The sequence below is a fragment of the Ambystoma mexicanum genome, chromosome 3q (genome assembly GCF_040938575.1).
Source record: "Ambystoma mexicanum isolate Mex_15411 chromosome 3q, UKY_AmexF1_1, whole genome shotgun sequence".
Taxonomy (NCBI): domain Eukaryota; kingdom Metazoa; phylum Chordata; class Amphibia; order Caudata; family Ambystomatidae; genus Ambystoma; species Ambystoma mexicanum.
The window spans coordinates 759716588-759738318 of record NC_090926.1 but is presented as its reverse complement, the minus strand read 5'-3'; the positions used below and the strand labels follow the sequence as shown (position 1 = coordinate 759738318).

The 21731-nt window shown below is 45.7% G+C and overlaps 1 protein-coding gene across 3 annotated transcripts in view; it reads left to right on the top strand.

Moving 5' to 3' along the window:
- The window catches only part of LOC138582953 (uncharacterized), a 1114886-nt gene that overhangs the window by 678554 nt on the left and 414601 nt on the right, over positions 1-21731 (top strand). For all 3 annotated transcript variants that reach the window (XM_069654750.1, XM_069654749.1, XM_069654751.1), the window contains 2 exons: positions 9192-9237; positions 9337-9402. In XM_069654750.1, the coding sequence (XP_069510851.1) occupies positions 9192-9237; positions 9337-9402 (112 nt within the window). The remainder of the gene's footprint in view (positions 1-9191; positions 9238-9336; positions 9403-21731) is intronic.

Below are 21731 nucleotides of genomic sequence, written 5' to 3'. Positions count from 1 at the left end.
ACTCTGTGTCCTGGGCATACATCTATTCGATACTAAATCACATGGGATTTGGCCCGCATTTCCGTAGATGTATTCAGCTGTTATATAAAGACCCCAAAGCCAAAGTACGCACAACTTGTAACTTGTCTCCGGCCTTCACCCTAAACAGAGCCACGCGGCAGGGGTGCCCTCAATCCCCCTAATTTTTGCTCTCACAATAGAGGGCCTAGCAGCATATCTATGCCACAAACACACACACACCAGGGTATTCAAACTTGCGGATATCCGCAACTCATCTCACTTTATGCAGATGATACACTGTTGTACCTGCTAGACCCAGAAACAAACCTGTTGCCGGTCATACAAGATGTTACAGAATTTTCCAAGTTTTCTGGGTATAAGATTAACCAAGCCAAATCTGAAATCATCCCTCTCACACCTCATGCCAAATTTTCGTCAGTCATGACACATTTCCGATGGTCACCCTTTTCCGCCCGATACCTGGGTATTATCATAGCCACGGAAAGAAATAGGTTATATGAGACCAACTATGTTCCGTACATCGCACATTTAGAAACTAAGCTAGCATTATGGAATAAGCTCCCTATTTCAATATACGGCTGCTCAAGATGGTGGTGGTCCCTAAGGTACTCTACCTTTTTAGCAATGTCCCTATATAGCCGGGTAAGGCCCTCTTTGAAAAGCTACATAAAGTGTGGGTTTTGGGTCTGGTCAGACAGTCGTGGGCTACACTCTGTAAGAATTTCGATACTTGAGGCTTGGCTGCACCGGACTTCACCCTATATTACTATGCGGCACAGGCACACTATGCCAAATTCTGGTTTTCTGACACCGAAGCATATGCCCACATACAAGTTGAGAAACAATTGGCAGTCCCCAACGACATGCGCTCCATGATATTCACCAGATCACGCACAAAGCCGACAGGCCTTGACCCAGTGACCTGTACCGTCCGAGCTTGGGCTGAGTTACATCATAGGGTGGGGTGCACATACCCATACTGGTCTCACACCCTGCTATGGCACCACACAGACCTGGCCCACACTCAAGATACCGCGATGCAATTGTTGTGGGATCCGAATAAAACTCTGGCATTGAGGGACATGTTTCCAAATGGAGAGTTCTTGTATTTAGATGTAGCTCACAGTCGATATGGTCAAGGCCTCATTGTCACTCTGCAATATCATCGCCTGAAAGCAGCGCTTAAGCACAATTGGCCATCATTCCCCGCAGAACCGCAGACACATCCCTTCATAGTTGAGATAATGGGACAAGGAGGCTTCAAAGGGTGCGTCTCACAAATGTACATCAAAGTCCAATTGCACACCCCCTCACAAAACACCATGAAATCCAAATGGGAAAGAGACTCGGAAACTGCGATTGATGACACGCAATGGTCCAGATACTGCCAATACACCAAGTCGGTGTCATAAAACGCCGATCTCAGACTTGTCCAATACAAAATGTTAACATATCACCCCTGCTAAAATCACCAAATATGACCGCACTACGCAGTTCCTCTGCCCCAAATGCAGCCTACCCGAGGCCAACTCATTCCATATGTACTGGGAATGCCCACCGACAAAGCTATTTTGGGGAAAGGTGGCAGCCTGCATAAGTGATATATACTGGAAACACACATACCAGCCACACCAATAAAGTACCTCGTGTGTGACATTGGTAAGGCCCCCAGTCAGGAAACGCAGACTCATTTCAGTAGCAACTGCAGTGGCCAAGCGCAATATTCTTAGACAATGGAAAGCTAAAACACCACCCACAATTCAAGCCTGGCTCCGCGACCTAATTGACACATACAAATGTGAAGAAACATACCCAAGAGGCATTATCCCCAGGAGTCAACCTAGAGACATATGGGCCCCCGTGAGGCAATACCTGAACTCCACAACACATAATACCAAGGATGTGGTCCAACCCGATCCCCATGTATATGTGCATCGTCCTTCAGAAATGACCGATAACGTTTCTCTGATCTGCTAAACTAACTTTTGCTTTGTATTAAGTGATTACTGTTGCTAATGTTCTGTTCATGTCAGCTGGAAAATAAAGTTACAAAAATAATTATCTCATCTACTTCAACATTCCTGAGTGATCGTTTCCTGGACTTAACTGCTTATTCACTTTTACTGTACTGTATCTCATTTTTATGTTCAGCGCTTTGGCTTAAGGCGCTTAATAAAAGACTAATAAAATACAAATACAAAATGCTAGGTTTGTCTAGGCTGTTCTCCAGAATGTGTTTAGCTAGGGTACCACCTTAAGGGAGTCATGCTTGGTATTCTCCCACATGTATGGAGCAAAGGGGATGTGACATAGGGGAAAGAAATTTACCATAGTGACAACTGAACTCTTAGTCTATAGCTCCCTTTCCTCAATGTGCTGCTAATATGAAATTATTTAGGTGTGGTGGTAGCTGGGTTGCGAAAAGAGCATCCATGAAGACCATGCTCTGTACCTTAATTCAAATCAATGGAACTTTACTGTGCAACTGCCTTCAGTCCTGTCCTATAGAATGGGGGTGCAAAGGGAACTCGGGTCTTGTGTAGTCACTACCGTGAGTAACATTTTCCTAATCAACCAAAGTGTGCCCTTCGAGTAGATCCTCCTTACCTCAAGTGCCTTCACTGGAGTAATCCTGCAAACATCCACTATGGGAACTGTGCGTCCCTCAAACCAGGCTCTTCTGTATTGTACTAATTTTCTACTAATTTTCTAACACTTTTGGCCTCATTACAAGTACGTCAGTGCTGGTAAAAATGGTGGTAATTGCATTACTCCTGCATTAACCCGCCACAGTATTACATATTTGCTGGAATTGTAGAAGATGTATCTCCATCAAAAAGCTGGAAAATATGTAACTTCTTTAGCTACTGGGATGATTTGATCATCTAAACGCCATACAAATGGGTGGACAGACTTCAGTGGACGCTTGAATATCACAACTTTGGACTTTAATGGGGTTATCTTCAAGTCATTTAACCTTGCAAACCTATCAGAGTATAGTCCAGAAGCACAATGTCGTCCGTGTAGGCAATCCAATTAATTATCTCCTTCCCAATCCTAGGACTTGCCAACGCAGACTCTTACAAACTCTCTGCCAGATCCAATAGGTAAAGGTTAAAAAGAAAAGGTGCCACAATGCACCCCTATCTTACCCTCCTTTCGGTGTTAATTGAACTAGAGTCTCCCCTTTTTGTCCAACCTTACCTGTAGTTGTGAATCCTTATGCATCTCCACTATAATTGCTAGCAAGGTTTCCGGAACCCCCAGCTCCTCAGTTTGCCCCACAAGCGCTCTCTGCACCACTGTCCAGTTATAATGTCGACTGGAAAAAGTCGAATGCAAAAATGTCAACAAAAAAAATGTCGAAAAAAAAATTCCAATTTTTTTTTTTTATTTGTATGTTTTTTGGGGTCTAGCTAGTAAAAATAAACGAGGGGTTGGGGGGAATCCCCCCATTAACATTTTTTTTTTAAAACACATTCGAAACATTTTTTTGTGACATTTTTGCAGTCGACATTTTTGCAGTCAACATTTTCACTATAAACCCTCTGCACCGTATCGAAAGCTTGCGATGAATCAATCCAAGCGCCATATAGTTTCAGCCCACCCTTTAGAAAGGACCTGCTGCATACAGTGCTCATTACCAGACCATTCAATAATGTAGAGAGCCCCCATTGAAAACCAACCTGATGTTTCGAGAAGATTCCACTCAGTTCTGCCCACTTTTCCAACTCTTTTAATACCATATCCGCAAAAATCTTATCATCCGTGTCTAAAAGCAAGATTGAGCGGTAGTTCATAGGATCCGCCCAATCTCCCTTTTTATAGACTGGGATGATAACGGCTCTCCTCTGGGAGTTGTCTGATACGCACTACTTCCTTAAACAGCACTGTCAATATGTGGGACCATAGACCAGTATCAGATTTTAATAGTTGGTTGCTCACACCATTTGGACCTGCGGCCCGAGAGGAAGGTTTTTTTTTAATTGGTTCTTCTATCCCCTCCTGCGTGATGTTCAATTCCCAAGTTACACCCTTTATGGAAGTTAACATTGGACCCGACAGATTCCCATAGAGCTTTAATAAGTGCTCCCACCACACGTCTACCGATATAATACTACTTTGTAGGTTAGTCTTATATACCGTAGTTAAGTTAATCAATGACCAAAGGTTTCTCTAATTCGTCTGATCCACAGCCCTTAACATCATTTAACCACCCGCTGCATGCATATGTATTTATTGGATTTCGACTAATTCTTAAACCTATTTCTCAATGATTTTACTTCACTCAAATACTCATCATCGCCATCTTTCTTGAATTTGAACACCTGCATTGCTTTTCCTGGTTCTCTTTTCTTTTCCAAGGTTCTATCATCAAATTGATGTTTTTGCTGGCATGTTGTTTGTTTGCTCACCCTATCAGGCAGGTTACGGTCCCACTGGAAATTTACACAGCTTTTTGGGTTACGGATTGTAGTCAATTCATTAATGCACATGGCACTTGTGATGTTATTTAATCTATTAGTTAGATCAACTCCCCCTCTCCTAAATTTCACAGCTCTGTTTTTCCTATTGTTTATTCATAGTTCATCTAAATAATACTCCCAAATTTCATTTTGCTGGGAGAGAGTACCTTCTAGCATTTCATGATTACTTGGGCCCCCTTTTTTAACACAGAAATGCCAACATTTCTCAAACAGATCCTTGGAGAGAAAAAGATAATCTATAGTCGAATGCCACACGTCTCTCTTCCAAGTAGCTGCTGGAGGGACATCCCCCTCAATATTCCAATGGGCCTATAGTAGGCTCCACTCTGTCAGGAAACAATACCAACTCTTCCCATTTGCCTTTGGATCTTTAGTGTGTTTTCCCCCCAGACCACTAGTTCCAATACATTGGGAGCTGAGATCCCCCATTAAAATTATACTGGCAGAGGAAAACTGTACTTCAATACTCAAAACTAAATCTGAGAGCGACTGCTGGAAGTCGGGCAAGGAGGAGCAGGAGGGGTTCCAGTATAGATTAATCACTATCCATACTTGACATAGTTTTCCAATGAAAATGCCTGTTTTACCACCAGAATTCCCGGTGTTACATTTAATAATAGGTCTGAAGATCTAAAAATTAAATTTCTACAAGCGATCAACAGGCCTCCTGACAGTCGCTTGTAGTAGTCACTCTTGGCCAACTGCTGGAAGACTGAAAACAAATCCACCTTAAGGCTCCATTTTAACCATCTCTCCTGGAATGCGACTATATCAAACTGGTTAAATACATATACCCAGATTACTGTGTTTTTGAAGGAACTGAAACCCCTCGTATTCCAACTCAACAATTTAAATTCTTGTTTCACTAGAGAGACTTTTCAGGCAACCCCAGTTTCTGTACAGTCTGTGTCAGAATATCTTGTATTAAAGTCCATATTGTGGCTTTGGCATCAGTGTGTTGGGACTCTTTTCCATTTGTATTTCTATCTTTAGCTGCACCATTTTTGTATATATTCCCCTCCCCAACTTCCATTTCTGTGTTTGTGTTTCGTGTTACCATTTTACTTCTTACATACAGCATTTCCGGGGAAACCTCATTGCCCTTTCCCCTGCAACTCTTCGCTTGCCGCTAGAATAGCACTTACTCCCAACCTTGATTTTATACCTATCTCCACAATATCTGTACATTTAGCATGTGGAAAAACGAATATACTCAATATCAACAGCAGACGAATAGAACAAGTCTGGAACTCCTTTGAAGATGGATAAGATTATGCTACGATTCAGGGGCCTTGGCCTCACCTTTGTCTCGACCACCCATTTCATCCACACCTTTGGACCGCGCTTGACTGAGTAGCACGCAATCTTCTTTCTTGATGTATAGTTTCTTGCCTTTTCTGATCAACTGAGCATTTACAATACATTATTCCTTGCTTCAAAGTTATCCCCAGGCTTGAATCAGAGTATAAGTCCTTACTCCTCATTTTCTCTATTTGGGTATGGATGGCTGTACAGTTTTTGTGCTGCCCTTCATGTCTAGATTTTTCATTCTCCTTGCCAAACTCTGCAGTGTTGCCCACTGCTTTACTTTCATCGCACACACCTTTAGTTTCACCATGACTTCCAGAGACCAGGTTATTATCCTTGGAAACCCTAGGGTATTCCTGTAAAAAAAAATGGGCAGCAGCTTTTTTGGATCTTTTTATTTTTCTGTTTGGACGCCCACTGTGAATGCCCTTAGTTCCAGTTCCTTGTCCATATTTTTTTCTGCTACCAAATTCCCTGGTGATCTTTTTGCCTTTCTAATGCTTTTATTAGATGTTTCTCAATTTTTTTCTACTTCTGCTCCTTTAATCTTCATTGATGGATCTTTCTCACACACTTGTGGCAGTTTAATTTTGCGGACAAATTGAGTTGTTACCGACTTTTTTTTTTCCTGCAAATGTTTTTCGACAGGCTTCGCCAACAACTGACTCTGCTTTTCCGTCTCCTCTTGGTTTTCCCATTCAACTTGGTGCTAATCTCTGCTGATTCCTTCCTTGGCTGATTTTCCACTGGACAAGATAATTATAATTTTCAGGTTCTGCTGCTGGTAGTCCTCTGATATCTGCGCTAAGTGCCCAAATTCCTCCATTGTCGACTCTGAGTGGCATTTCATCCAAGAGATGATCTATTTCCTCTTGGATTACTTTATCCACTCCAAGTCTACATTTGTTCTGGTGTTGACAGTGGATCTCCTGTTTCATGTCTTTCACCATCTCATTCAATAATCGCAATTTGCCACTCACACCCTCGCAATTTCCCTGCAAAGTCGTCAATACTTCTAATTGTTGCTTTGTTTCTGATTTTAAAAGTACCAGGGCATATTCAATGCTCAAATTTATTGCAGTTTTTAAGCCCACTAAAGTGCTTTCACTTTCCACCATGTCGCTTGTCAACTCCCTGATAATTTCTGTGTGCTTCTGTACCTCACTTCTCAGTGATTCAAAGACTTTCACTGGAGAAGTTGGTACAAAGTTGAGCAGAGACAGTGTGGGGGTGCTATCTACATTAGGGCTTACCTTGGAGGGTTCTTTGCATCCATTGACCAATTTTCTTTTCCAACTCCTGCTCTTCTTTAGAACTTTGGTCCATATCAGCAGAGTCAGTCCTTGAGATTGAATTGGTATTCAGCTCAAAGGACGTGTCGAGGGACGTTTGTCGTTCAGCTTGTCCTCCCACCTCTCCATTCCAAGACTTGAGGGTAATTAAAGGATCTTTTGTTAATACCATCACATGGCCTCCTCAGTTCCGTTAAGTCACTGATGTCAATCTGGGCATCATCGTTCAGGCTGTGGCTTTTCCGAATTGGAAAGAAGTCCGATATGGTCTTTTTTAACATAGTTGCTGTGACTGTGTATTCAATGTTTTTGGCTTGAGCTTCGGTCAAAGATAAGTGATTTGGTGTAGAAATTATCATTACTCTACTTTCCACCAGGCCATTTAAACCCGAGGATGAGGGATCTTGATTGTCCTTAATTAAGTTTCCCTGTGAGGTTAACGCTCTAGACTGCACACTAGTCATAGACTTGAAAATGGACTTCGAATGTTTCTTCGGTCTGATCCCATCCCACGTGAAATCATCCATTTCCAGGGCTCTCAAATCGTCCCCCATTTCCCCACTCCTAAGATTGTTAATGTGCTTCATACTTTGGCTCATTAGGGTAGGAGCCAGATCAGACACGCACCGTTCGATAATGTCCTAGAGTCAAACTACTTAGAAAGTGCGGGTTCTCCTCTGCTTTGTCATATCTATGTGCTGGCGAGTACGACACACAAAACGCATTACAATAATTGCAGTGCCAGTAAAGCAGTCACTCAAATGGGATGATAGAGTGCAATAGCACTTTTCCTACTCACCGCACCTCCAGATATAAAGAAAAACTTAGATATATCCCCATCAAAAATATTGCCGTACATATGGCTATTTGTCTCGCCATAGGCGATATTCTTGGGGGAGATAATTTGTGGGAGCGGTGGTTGCAGGCGTGTCCCCCGTACCTACTAAAATAATGCGGGGGTTGCATGGGTGTCCCCCGCAGGGTCCATGGGTCAATATCGCCGGAAAAATATGGCTATATTTTTGTATAGCAATATTTTTGCGGGGGTATTAACACATGGAACCCATAGAGTGGCATGGAACTAGGTCCTTGACCTTGTCCCACCGCGGACCACGGCAGACCACTCTGCTTCGCTCTCCGTGCCCTGCTACGCACATGTTTAGCAGTTTTAACTGCTTCCCTTTCAGCTGGTGACACGCTCTGCCTCCGGCAGGCAAGGACTGGAGAAAGACTCAGGAAAAACTTGCCAGCACCACAGCAGACAAAGCAGACCACACTCTGCTTTGCTCTCCGTGCATGTAAATATTGACCTGTTATAAGTTATAAAGTATATGAACTACATCCCTATCAAGGTATTCCTTTATTTAAAGTGATATTGTGTTACCCCTTATTGATGCCCAGATTACTTCTGTGTTAAATTGCTTGACCACTGGTACTAGTAGGTGAGCCAGTGGAAGCCTGAGCAGCCTCTGCCTTGCCTATATCAGAAGCTATCTCTCACCCTTACATGTAGGCTTTGGGGAAATCTCCTGATCCTCAGGTCAGACAGACAGGCAGGCATACTGTGTGCAGATCTTGGAGTGCAGCTGAGAGTACATGGGCATAGCGTGTGTGAAGATTTGGGTCAGTGGTCTATGCAAGGAGCTTGGGACATATGTGTAGGCAATGTAAGAAGCTTGGGGCACACAAACCGTATGAGGTGACCAGGGCACATAGACACTGTGTGGAACTTGGGCCCATGGTCAGACAGTGTCAGAAGCTTGTACCACAGCGTAGAAAGGTTCACAAGCCTAGCAGTGATCAAGCTCATATTCTCACTGCATGGAAAGTCTTAAGTTGAGCAACCACCGAAATCCATATTGAAAAGACGGTCATTATTACTTCATCTGAATTTATTTTAAATTTGACTTTTCTTTTGATTCTGTTTTTGTCCTGACTGTTTTCCAGATATGTTGCTTTGTTGTATGTCATGAAGGTGGCATGATTAACCAGATAGTGGCATCTGTTCAGAAGGAGAGGATGAGTTGCAGGTCTCAAGTCCATACATCTCACTTGTGTAAAAGCATCTTGATTCTTTTTGCAGGCTTCTGTATGTGGTGCGGTATCTGGGCCAGGCCAATGTTGGCGTGGTAAGTATTTGGTCTTTGGATGGGGCAGAGCAACACACATGGACCAGTTTTTCCACACCATATATATGTAATACCCATTGTCTCCTTTCTGCTTTTCAGTATGGTGGAAAGGAGGTGCTGGACCGTGGCATTTTAATGGTGCTGGAGCAGCGACTGCCAAGCAAGGTATGTTTCGGACCATCCAATGATTAGTTGTGCCTGGATATAAGTCTACAGGAGTTGGGGTTTGAAAGGTTGATTGGTGACACAAGTGAGGATACAGCAGACTATCTGCTCAGAGGAGTGAGGGTGTGGCATGTTATGATATGATAGGTTATTTATAACACGCCTAATACCCAGAGGTTTCTAAGCGCGGACCCGGGGATTGAACCTGTGGGGTTCCATGTCGTCTTGCTGCCAAGGCAAGCACGTTGCCGCTGAGCTATCCTCCCGAGACATGTACTACATTTACTGGAGTGGGTGTGTGGAACGCTCCTTTCACAATAGGGTGTGGAAGGCTTTTCAGTTACATTAGTGGCTATGTGGTGTTCTGTCTTCCCATTCAGTAAATAAAAACCTTAAATAAAGGTCTTGCTCTGGAGTCTGGTGCCAACAGCTTATTTATATACTAGTAACAGAGAAAGCAGAATTGATGCAGAGGATTGCTCCGGAGGTAATCTTCTTACTTAATGGGTCTTTCTCCTCTCAGCTCATGTCTCTCCCTACGTGCCATGTCCTGGTATCTCAGAGGCCCCTCCTGATATGGAGCACATTGCTGGTGGGTCCCGACATGCATCTCCTTCAGAACAGAACACAGTAAAGTTTATAATACCCAACTTTGCAGGTGTTTTGCTGTTTCTTTGTTCATTAGATTCTCTGAATGCTTCACACACTTTGCTTCCATTTGCAAGGGAAAAACAGTCTTCATCAAAACCTGTGTCCTGTTCTTGTGAAGATGTTTGTTCATCCTGTAAACCATCACTTCTCTGTGAACTTGACCGTCTTCCTGCTGATTACCTCGTGGTTCATTTGACTCTTCAGTTCCTCTTCTCTTTCTCTTGAACACTGCAACTCTTTTCAAATTCCAGTGTAACACATCTTCCACGATATAGTCAAAGCCAGTCATCTCAATTCTCACAGGTTTCCCATATTAGGACCGGGTGACTTTGTTTTGGACTTTCTGTCTGATCTTTACTATGTCTCCTTGTGAGTCCCAAGAGAGTCCCAGTGTCTCCCCAGTTGGCGTGTTTTTTTGGTGCTGAGCTGAGCAGTGTCGGAGTGTGGCATAGAGAAGAGAAGCTGCTACTGTGCCTTGTTGTAACAACAAGGCACTGCCTACATCAACTTCTTCTTGGCGCGTAGTGCTGCAAGAGTGTCCCAGTCCCTCACAAGTCCCTCACAAGTCCCGACAAGACCCGCTGAGCACTTCTGAGTGGAAAGGTCTGCGGATTACTGGATGTGCAGCGCCTTAACAATGGACCAAGTTGGAGCACATACGAGGCTGAAACAGCATCTATGTTCAGAACCCGCTCTGGTTGATGAAAGCGAAAGAGAACCTCCCGGTAAGGTGAATGAGCAAGTGTCTACCACGCTGGGGGATATGGAAGGTGAAGTTGAAGTACAGACTGCTAGTACAACATTCAAAGAGCACACACCCCTAACATCCAAGAGAACGGAATTAAAAACTCACACAGGCACGGTGCAATGGGAATCTGCTGCACGGGTACGGGCAGGGAGCGCGATTCCAACTGGAATCGAAATGCAGTGACACCCATACTGGATGTAACCGACGCCGAATTACTGCAGGCGGAAGAGGTGCTGATTCTTGTGAGGCAAAACCATGTGTAAGTAACATTAGCACCACAGGTGCATGATACCTGTTACAAAGTAACAGATGGACAAATCGCGTCATTTAAGAAAACAAATGCAAAAGAAGTGAAGCATGGGTCTGGACCGGAGGCTGGACTTCTGTGAACTTGCTTGTTAAGTAGCAAACAAAGCAAAGACTCAATTCACATGAGTGTATGTCAGACACTCACCGACGGCTCACAAACTAACGAGCCACATATGAATGCGACGCCTGCACGGCTCAGTGCCTCGGATAAAAATAAACAATCAGAGCTTGAATGTGAACAGCAAGTGCACAAGAGAACAGTGCTCAAATGTTGTTTCAATGTGAAGTATGGGCTAATGTGATAACGGACAGCGTGAGAGAATTACATCACTCAAGTGCAAAAATGCAAGCACAATGGATGGGGTGACGTGCTTGAATCTGCAGGCGGCAACCCTGAAAAAAATGCACAACGTTCGGACAAATTACACGATTTCTCAACTGCGCAGGAAACAAGGATATTGGCAAAATTAAGAGAAGTGTGAGGAATCATTACGGTGCTCATTCGAAGAAAGGCACCTACATAGGATTGGCAACAAATGCATATCTACGCCTGCTTCTGAAGCCTGGAACGAAAAACATTTCTTCCCAATGAAGAAATTCCAACTGCACCTAAATGATGCTGAGAGTCCCGATACTGGCTAACAGGTGGAAATTGCGCTGGCTACCAGCACAAACGAAGAAGAGTGTAGCCCTGTTCACAAGGAAATCTTGCAACTTATTAACCGTGAAACACCCACCGTGCAGTTCTCGCCAACATACTCCCCACTAAGCGATCACACTGAGAACAGTGACCATAACGATCAAAGCTTGCGTATGTCAATTGAGGCAGCAATGCAAATCCATAACAACGTTATTGCTGCTTGCACCATCTCATTAGCTCCCTTCTTAAAGCTGTATGAGGACATCCATACTAGCCTAAAGAATCCAACTCAATGCTTGCCATGGTTCATGCCAAACTTCTACATCTAGATACATTTACAGCATTGATCCGATATCGACTGGACGTGGAGGCAGAGGCATTGGTAAGATGGCACGCAAGATTATGTGATATGGCACAGGGAGTACACGCAGAGAAAACCAACATGATGGAAGCTCTGTTGGAATCCATAAAATGGATGAGGAAAAATGTGTTGCCTATAACATACTTCAGCACTCGAGAGAATGCAAAAGAACTTGCCTATGGGAACATCTGACGCACACCTGAAGCATGGAACGAAACAACGAGACAGTGTGAACACGACTAAATGCAAGAACCAAAAAAAGCAGTCCAGTGGCCCCCGAGGAACGCCTTGCCAAGGCACACATTTCCGCCTTCGCTTCATGGTTCACACGTTGCACAAACAATGAACGTAGAGGCCCATGAATGCAACATAACATAACTTTTATCACTGAGTGGACACGAAACATCTGTGCTGACTATATCTTCAACATCAGTACAACTCAAGCAAAATGGTACATTTGACCTAAGCACGCATATGTTTGATGAAAATGACAGAGGAACTATTTCACATTTTTAAACTAATGCCAAAACAAAAAGAAACAAGGAAGAAGGATGAACCTAAAAAGAAAGGGATCTAGACACCGAAGGTAAACCTAAAAACAGCAAACTCAAAAACAAATAGAGATAAAATGGGTCATGGGCCTTTTTGAGAAATGTTCACATCCCAGTGCAAGGCACGAATATGGAAACTAATTCCAAACATGAAGTAAAGAAGAAGGACATGCACACATCAAACATAAAGAGTACTAAGACAAATTCACTAAAGACCTTATCAAAAACCTGCTGCAAGTGTGGCTCCTGCCACCGACGATGCATGCAGTGAGGAAGATTGATCCCCTTGAGGATCTGTCAGAGCTGCTTGAAGAAAACGAAGTTGTGCGATCCTGTGATGAAAGTACAAACACCAACACTATGGAGTACGAAAAGCTATCGAGTCCTGTCTCTAGAACCTAGTATAAAAGACAGAGTGGCAGATTTACGAACCATGAAGTATGCCGTGAAGTGGATCTAGATGGAAGCGATTGCTCAGGATTCTTGACCTTGGCACAGAAAAGGAACAAGGTCAAAGAGACGATAAAGACCTGACCTGACCAGAAAAATGACACTTGTGCTCCCAGGAATATTAGAAGCTTCAATCTTGTAAAACCAAGACACTCGTGGACAAATGTAACAGATAAGGACACACAACATTAAGACCCGTTGCGAGGCGTATAGAGAGATAACAACAAAGTAATGCTTGAAAATATACTAACAACAAAAAATGAGGTAAACATGAATAGATAGAATGGGATGAAATTACTACATTGTGTGCCCACCCTGAGAACTGTCAGCCCAGACAACAATGCAATAATAGAATATGTCAAAGAGTTTAGAGTGGACTAGGTGATACTCCACATGAAATCTTGCTTGGCTAAAGACCTACTAACTAACAGTAAATGCCGCCATTCTTTCATTTGGATTTGAAATACGTGATTCTAATCGGCCAAGTAAACAGGACGGTTTATGAAGAGGAGAAAAAGAACTAATCATCCATCGGAAAAGCAGGATCAGAGACCAACAGCAACAATGTACACCATAAATGGACCATGAGAAGAAACCTATGACAGTAACCTTCAAAACCAGGCCTATTCGCAGTAAGCCTTGTGCGACAGAAACGAGACACACATCCAACGAATTTGAATTGGCTTCCAAGAGTTCTTGCAAACAAACACTACGACAGGCCACAAGACCAATGGAACATGGACACTGGAACCCTAATTTCATGGAACACCAGAGGGTTCAAACATCTACTTGGAAATCAGGAATTACAATTGGAACATCACAACATAATCTGTCTACAAGAAACCTGGATGCATGATACTCCGTGTGATGGATAGACCACACTGATAAACCCAGCAAGAAAAGGTGCATATGGAAGACCCTATGGAGGCCTTTTAACAATGATTAAAAACCACCAAGGACTTACAATTGAGAAGTGCAACAATATCAATTCATTTTTTCCAGAGGACGATTAAGCATCACACAAATATTGATGAGGAATTTCTAGAGTATACAGTGCTTCTGAATGTGTATTGGAATCCAAGGCTTATCTCTGCAAGAAAATGTATCGGTAGTGTAAACGCGGTAATTGATGACTCTTACCTAAAGCTGGCAAATTGTCACATACTCCTATTTGGTGATCTAAATCTCAAAAATCTAGACAATGAAGGCAGACCAAAAGACTATAAGTCCACTACTGAGACCTTAGATAAACAAAAGGATTACCTTTGGCACCATGATCTAGTAATGCAGAATTGCTACATGATAAACGGCCAAACCACTGGCGATATTCCCGGTAAAACCACCTGGAAAGGAAGTAGCAGTGCTTACACAATTGATTACATATGGAGTTCGGGAAACTTGCGGCACATCATAGAAAGATTGGACATTCTACGCACAAGTCTGAGTGACCACGATCCACTACGATTCTCATGGCGAATGAGGAAAACTAGACTTATTAAACTTGATATGCCTTCTCCGACAAATAAATCAAGGAAGAAATAGATTAAAATGTTCAACTAAAGATGTGAGAGCACTAACAACAAGATTTTGAAGTCTATATCAAAGCAGAAACATCAACCGGACATATGTTCCTTTACTGAGAGTCTATGAGACCACAGAAACGGGATTTATATATCCTGTGCAGAAGTATGCCTTTAGCACGCACGTAGCTTATTAAAAAAAAGTCTGCAAATTGATCTCAAGAAAGCAAAGAAAATGACAGAACCTTTAAGATCAAGGTTGATAAAGCAAAGGAAACAACTTTACCGAAATTGGACACAGTCATTCAAAGTACCCAGAGATCAAGAACAAGGGGAGGAAATGCTTCGAGCAATTGGCAAGAGGAATGGCAGAGAACCCTGGACTCTGTTAAATCAAACAACGGCAAAAGCCAACAGGCTATTCTGGTAATGGCAAAAATTAAAAGGAGTGGATAACCTATTACAAAAGTGTATTAAATGAAATAAAATGGAAAAAGAAACACTGTTGCAAGCACAGCATCTGACATGGGAGATAACTTGCAATCAATCTGAAATAACTGATAGCATAAAGAAAATAAGATCTAATACACCAGGGCCCGACGGACTGCTGAATAATATATTAAAAAAGATCTGAAAGAATGGGCAATATTGATAAATGCAATATTCCAGAGAATAGCAACAATTGGGAAACTCCCTCCAACGTGGACAATTTGCATCATAGTCCCTACATACAAGCAGCGGACAGACTGAACAAAAAAAGACAGGGCCATTGCCCTGCTAGACGTTATCGAAAAACTTCTTGCAGCTTACATCTAGAAACAACTGGTAAAATGGTCTACCAACTACCAAATAATGGACACACGGCAAACAGGATTCACAAAGGGAGCAGGCACAGACCTTCACCTATTCATCTTCAATGCATTGAAACTACAAACCATCAAAAACAAAACCCACTTGTTTCTTGCGTTTGTAGACCTCCAACAAGCATTCGACACAGTGAATAGGTCTAAACTCAGGAATAAATTGCGTGCATGGAAGTATCCAAAGACATTGCTAGAAATCACCATGGCGTTTTATACTAACACATCTGTTAGAATACGCTTGAATAAAGACGGTGATTTGTCGTCAGACATAAAAAAAAGGATAAGGACGTGAAAAAAGGATTCCGGCTTGTGGTTACACTGTTTATCCTTTATCTCGCCGACCTGCCTATAGCCTTAAAAACTGTTCTATATTTTCCTCCAAAAATCAACGGCCAACACATCACCTGGATAGTAAATATTCAGATGAACTTGTGATCATAGACTGCACGCAAATAGGTCTGCAGTGTAAACTGACGTACCTTGAAACATACATGGCCAAAATCGACTTAATCATCAACCAAAAAAAATCCTAAATTATAAGCATAATTCACGGAAGTAAGACGACATCCTTCCAATGGAAATTTGGAAACAAAACTGGAGAACTACGTGACTCGATTAGGAATTCAGTTCAACAAATCAGCTGCTGAAACTATTTGGATCAACACACTAAAAACTAAAATGAAAATGCTTGCTGCACAGGGTTCGATCATCCAAGCAAGATATGGTAAATTTTCTATGCTCCCACTAATCATGTTTTATAAACAAAAAGTGACATCAACAATAGCCAATAAGCAGAAGCAGCAACTACATAAAATGGCAAACTTGGTCACTGTTAGAAGGTGCATTTTGGAAAAGTGTGTTTTACTTACCAAAAAGTGTTCCCATGAGTCGCATAAGAAACAAACTTGGTTTGCTGTCATTATACGCAACAACATTATGGAAAGTCTTGTCGCTATACAGAAAGCTTAAAATGACTGATGCAGCTGTGCCTTATCACATCTTAAATACTACCTTGACGAGCCCTGGAGCCTGGCCGTTGAGCGAATGGAACGAAGTATGGCAAAAACGTCTTGTGGACTTAAACACTGACGAAGACGCACTGATAGCGAATCCGGACTCCGGGGAAGAAAAAGCTACAACAGAGAGACTGGTTTGAAACAGCTCAAAAGAGATCTAACAACAATGATTTTCTGAATGAAACACAGAGAGTAAATATGACGCTGGGATACCTACAGAAATTTCACAGTAGATATCACTGTAACCAGTTCCTACGGTTAAGTCTCAATCTGTACACGGAGGAAGTAATGTTTAGGCGGAAACAAATGTTCTGCAGCATGGGGTCTGGCATGGATTCACATGCTCATGAATATTCCCCGCCGTCAGGCCGGGAATCCTCGGTATAGAAAGAAATCAGTATCAGTTTTGTTTCTGATCTGTCTTTCTTAGTAGTAACCAATCACTGGTCTGTGGGTCATACTGTCCCCAGCCAATGACTGCCCTCTCCCTAAGCTCCGCCTCTGGCAGCCATCCTCAGATTTTTACCGCACAGGGATGATACAGGCACGGACACGGCTAGGACAGGTACAGATGACGACGGAGGCGACGAAGGGACGTGTCCCCCGTCGCCCCCTGCTCGGGCGTCCCCACCCGACGAGATTGGATCCTTTTATGCCATGATTTCCAGGGCATCCGAGCTTTTCCAGCTCTGCCCAGAAGAGAAGAAGAAAGAAGGGTTCCTTTACCAACGGCGCAAGGCTAAAAGGGAGACGGTCCTCGCCGTACCGCTTCTTGATGACATCTGGGATGAGGGGCACGCCCTCCTCAAGAACCCTGCCACGGCGCTGGCAAAGAGGGACCGGTACGAGAAGAAGTACCGGGTCCCCGACGCTGCCCCCTTGTGCCTTCGGGCACAACCTACCCCGGATTCGGTCATCTCGGCGGTGGCAAAGAAGAAAGCTGGGGGGGGGGCATCGGCCTCAACATCAACTTCCCCGCCAGACGGCGAGGGCAGGAAGTTGGACACGATGGGACGACAGATCATCTCATCCACAGCGACGACTATCAAGGCGGCCAACGCCCTGGCTATCGTAGCCCGCTACGACAGGGAGTTGTGGTTCAAAATCGCCCCTCTGTTAGACTTCCTTCCGGACGCCAAAAGGGCTGAGGCCCTTGAAATCCTACAGGAGGGTGAGATTGCTTCGGACCACGCCATCACGGTGGCAACGGACATTGCCGACACCGGTTTCCGTCAGTTGGGCAACAGCGTTTGCTTGAGACGACGAGGATGGCTCAAGGACACGGATTTCCGCCAGGATGTACAAACCAAGGTTTTGAACATGCCCTTCGACGGGAACAACCTGTTTGGGAAGGCGGTTGATGAGTCCCTTCAGGCCATCAAGACAGACACAGAGACTGCCCGGGCACTGGGAGTGCTCCAACAACGACAGCCGTCCTTTCGGAGCTCCGGAGGCAGACAAGGTGCCTCCAAGGGATCAGGAAGTGGCTCCTCCACGTACCGCCAAGCGGCAAGATCTTCGTCCCAGGAAGCCTACAGGGGACGCGGCAAGTCAGGTGGTGCCCGTCGTCATCGACAGGGAGGTCAAGGAGGCAAGGCGGCCTCCAAACAAGATTGAACCGACCGTGGGGTCGGCCCCCGCCGAAGCACCCCGGTGGGAGGCCGGCTGGCGAGGTTCGTCAGCGTGTGGGAGTCCATCTCCACCTACCGTTGGGTGCTGGACGCCCTGGCCCAAGGGCACGCCCTCGAGTTTCAGAAGAAGTGCCCTCGCGTTCCACCCGTGGCCAGGAAGGAAATCACGTCCCTCAACTACTGTTGGAAGTAAGGGCGATGCTCAAGAAGGGTGCCATCAAGCTCGTCCCAAAGAGGCTTCGGGGCTCCGGAGTTTACTCAAGGTACTTCCTCGTAAAAAAGAAGACAGGAGAATGGCACCCCATCCTGGACCTACGACGACTGAACAAGTACATCAAGGCACAGAAGTTCCGTATGGTCACCCTCCAGCACGTGCTGGGACAGCTGGAGGAGGGCGATTTCCTGTCGTCGTTGGACTTGGAGGATGCATTCTTCCACATCCCCATTCTAAAAAGACACCGAAAGTTCCTCAGGTTCGTGGTCCAAGGGCGGCACTACCAGTTCAAGGCCCTCCCGTTCGGATTGAAGGCGGCACCCAGGGTGTTCACCAAGTGCCTCGCACCGGTGGCGGCGCGACTGCGCCTACAGGGGATCCACCTCTACCCCTACCTGGACGACTGGCTCATCCGGGCAAGGATGAGGGAGCTCCCCGTGGAGCACACTGCGAAGACCGTCCAGCTGCTCACGGACCTGGGATTCTCCATCAACTTTCCCAAAATCCCACCTGGTTCCGTCGCAAGTCGCCCTGTTTCTGGGAGCCAAGCTCGACACAGTGGCGCGGCTGGCCTCGCTGTTGGAGGAAAGGACCAGGACCATTCTGGGCAAGGTGCAGCGTCTGCTGGCCACGGACATGGCTAGGGTAAGATCTATCAAGTCCCTCCTCGGGATGATGTCCTCCTGCATTTAGCTGGTGCGCCTTTGCAGGCTTCGGATGCGCCCCTTACAAGAGTTCCTTGACGCCCGCTGGGTCCAGTCGACGGGCAGCTTCGAGGACAGGATCCCTCTCAACGAGACGTTCCGTCAGGCGATCCGGTGGTGGGGTACCCGCTCCCATCTGTCGGCGTGCACGGACTTTCAGATCCCAGCTCACCAGGTGACGGTGACGACGGACTCCTCCCTGGAAGGTTGGGGAGCGCACTCCGGAGATCTTCACACGAGAGTCCTTTGGCTCCCGGAGGAGAAGTCACTCCACATCAACATTTTGGAGCTCCGCGCAGTGTTCTGGGCCCTCATGTCCTTTCTCCCATCCCTCAAGGGCAAGGTGGTGAGGATCTTCACCGACAACACCACCACGATGTTCTACATCCGGAAGCGGGGCGGAACCAGGTCCCCGGCCCTATCCAAGGAAGCCCAGGATCTGTGGCATTGGGCCGTCGCCCAATGGATGTTTCTGGTGCCTCTTCATCTGGCAGGAATAAAAAAAACGATCGCCGACTCACTCAGCAGGGAGCTGCGCTCGTGCCACGAGTGGGAACTACGCCGTGATCAAGTGGATCGACTCTTCCGACGATGGGGCGAACCCCAAATCGATCTCTTCGCGACGGCGATGAATTCCAAGTGCCGGAGGTTCGTCAGCAGGTTCACCCAGCCGAGGAGCAATGGCGATGCTTTCTCGTTCCCCTGGGACGGCCTATTTCTTCATGCATTCCATCCGCTGCCGTTGCTGCTCCGGCTCATCAACCAGCTCAAGAGGTCCCGGTGCAGGATGATCCTCGTCGCACCGGCGTGGCCGAGACAGATCTGGTTCCCTGACCTTCTGGACTTGTCAACGTCCACACCAGTCAAGCGGCCGATGGACGCAGACCTTCTCTCCAGAGAAGGAGGCGCCATTCTTCACCACAACCCGGAGTTCCTGAACTTGCAGGCCCGGCTCCTGCAGCACTAGAGTTTGGAGGGTATGACATCCCGGCCGACTGCAGAGAGGTTCTTGCAAGGGCCAGGTCGTCCTCAACTCTCAAGTGCTACGGACATAAATGGAAGAGGTTCTCTGTCTGGTGCCGTGCACAGAAGATTAACCCTCTGCGGATTACGGCCCCTCAAGTACTGCCGTACGTACTGTCGCTGGCCAAAGCTGGACTGACTCACGCCGCCATCAAAATACATCTGTCTGCAATCTCCCGATATACCAGGACTACGGGACGGGCGTCCTTGTGGTCCCATCACCTGGTGAAAGAATTCATGAAGGGACTATTCCGATCATTCCCGCCGGTGAAGGCTCCTGCCCCGGCGTGGGAGCTTAATGTGGTGCTGACCAGGCTCATGGGGGCCCCATTCGAGCCTATGCATTCGGCGCCTCTGAATTTCCTGTCATGGTAGACAGCTTTCCTCGTGGCCATCACCTCCGCACGACGAGTGGGAGAGATCCAGGCCCTATCTTGCAAGCCTCCATACTTGACTTTTCATGACACAAGGGTGGTGCTGAGGACGCCCAAGGTGCCGTCGGACTTCCACCTCAACGAGCCCTTGGTGTTGCCAGTTTTCTTCCCGTCCCCTTCGTCGCCGGCTGAGAGGACTTTGCACTCGCTGGATGTAGCTAGAGCACTGAAGTTCTACGTGGACCGCACAAAGAGTTTTCGGAAGACGTCACAGCTGTTTGTGAACTTTGGGACTGTGAATCAAGGGAAGGCTCTCTCGAAGACTTCCATTTCCAGATGGCTCTCCGGCTGCATCATGCACTGTCACCGGTTGGCAAACCGACCGCTGCCTGGCCGTCCGAGAGCCCATTCGACCAGAGCGATCGCTGCTACCACGGCGTTCCTGTCTGGTATGCCCCTGTTAGACATCTGCAGGGCTGCGATGTGGAGGTCGACGCACACCTTCACAAGATTCTACTGCGTCGATCGGGACTCCAGGGAGGAGTCCAGGGTCGGCCAAGCAGTGCTGCGCAACCTGTTCGCCTAAGGTGAGCCTGGTGAGGAGGTAAGAGATGCTTAATGTTGAGTTGTTGTATTGCTTAATGTTGAGCCTGTTGCCACCTCCCATGGTTGTGCATGTGTGTACTGCTATGTATTCTCTTATTCATGAGCATGTGAATCCATGCCAGACCCCATGCTGGAGAAGGAACAAGTTACTTACCTATAACTGTTGTTCTCCAGCATGGGTCTGGCATGGATTCACATGCGAACCCTCCCGCCTCCCCCTCTGCGGCTCTTCACTTGGTCATACTGCCACTTTACGTGCTACCAAATCTGAGGATGGCTGCCAGAGGCGGGGCTTAGGGAGAGGGCAGTCATTGGCTGGGGGCAGTATGACCCAGAGACCAGTGATTGGTTACTACTAAGAAAGACAGATCAGAAACAAAACTGATACTGATTTTTTTCTATACCAAGGATTCCCGGCCTGACGACGGGGAATATTCATGAGCATGTGAATCCATGCCAGACCCATGCTGGAGAACAACAGTTACAGGTAAGTAACTTGTTCCAATTGGCATATAAAAGCTGCCGATGTAAACTGGCAGAGCAAGATGAAATGATGAAACACTTGATATTCATCTTTTTTTATTTAAATTTGTATAGCGCGCAAGCAGCCCAGGGGCATTGAGGCGCTGTTACTTGCATGAGCTTAGTTACAGGCATGGTATCAGTAA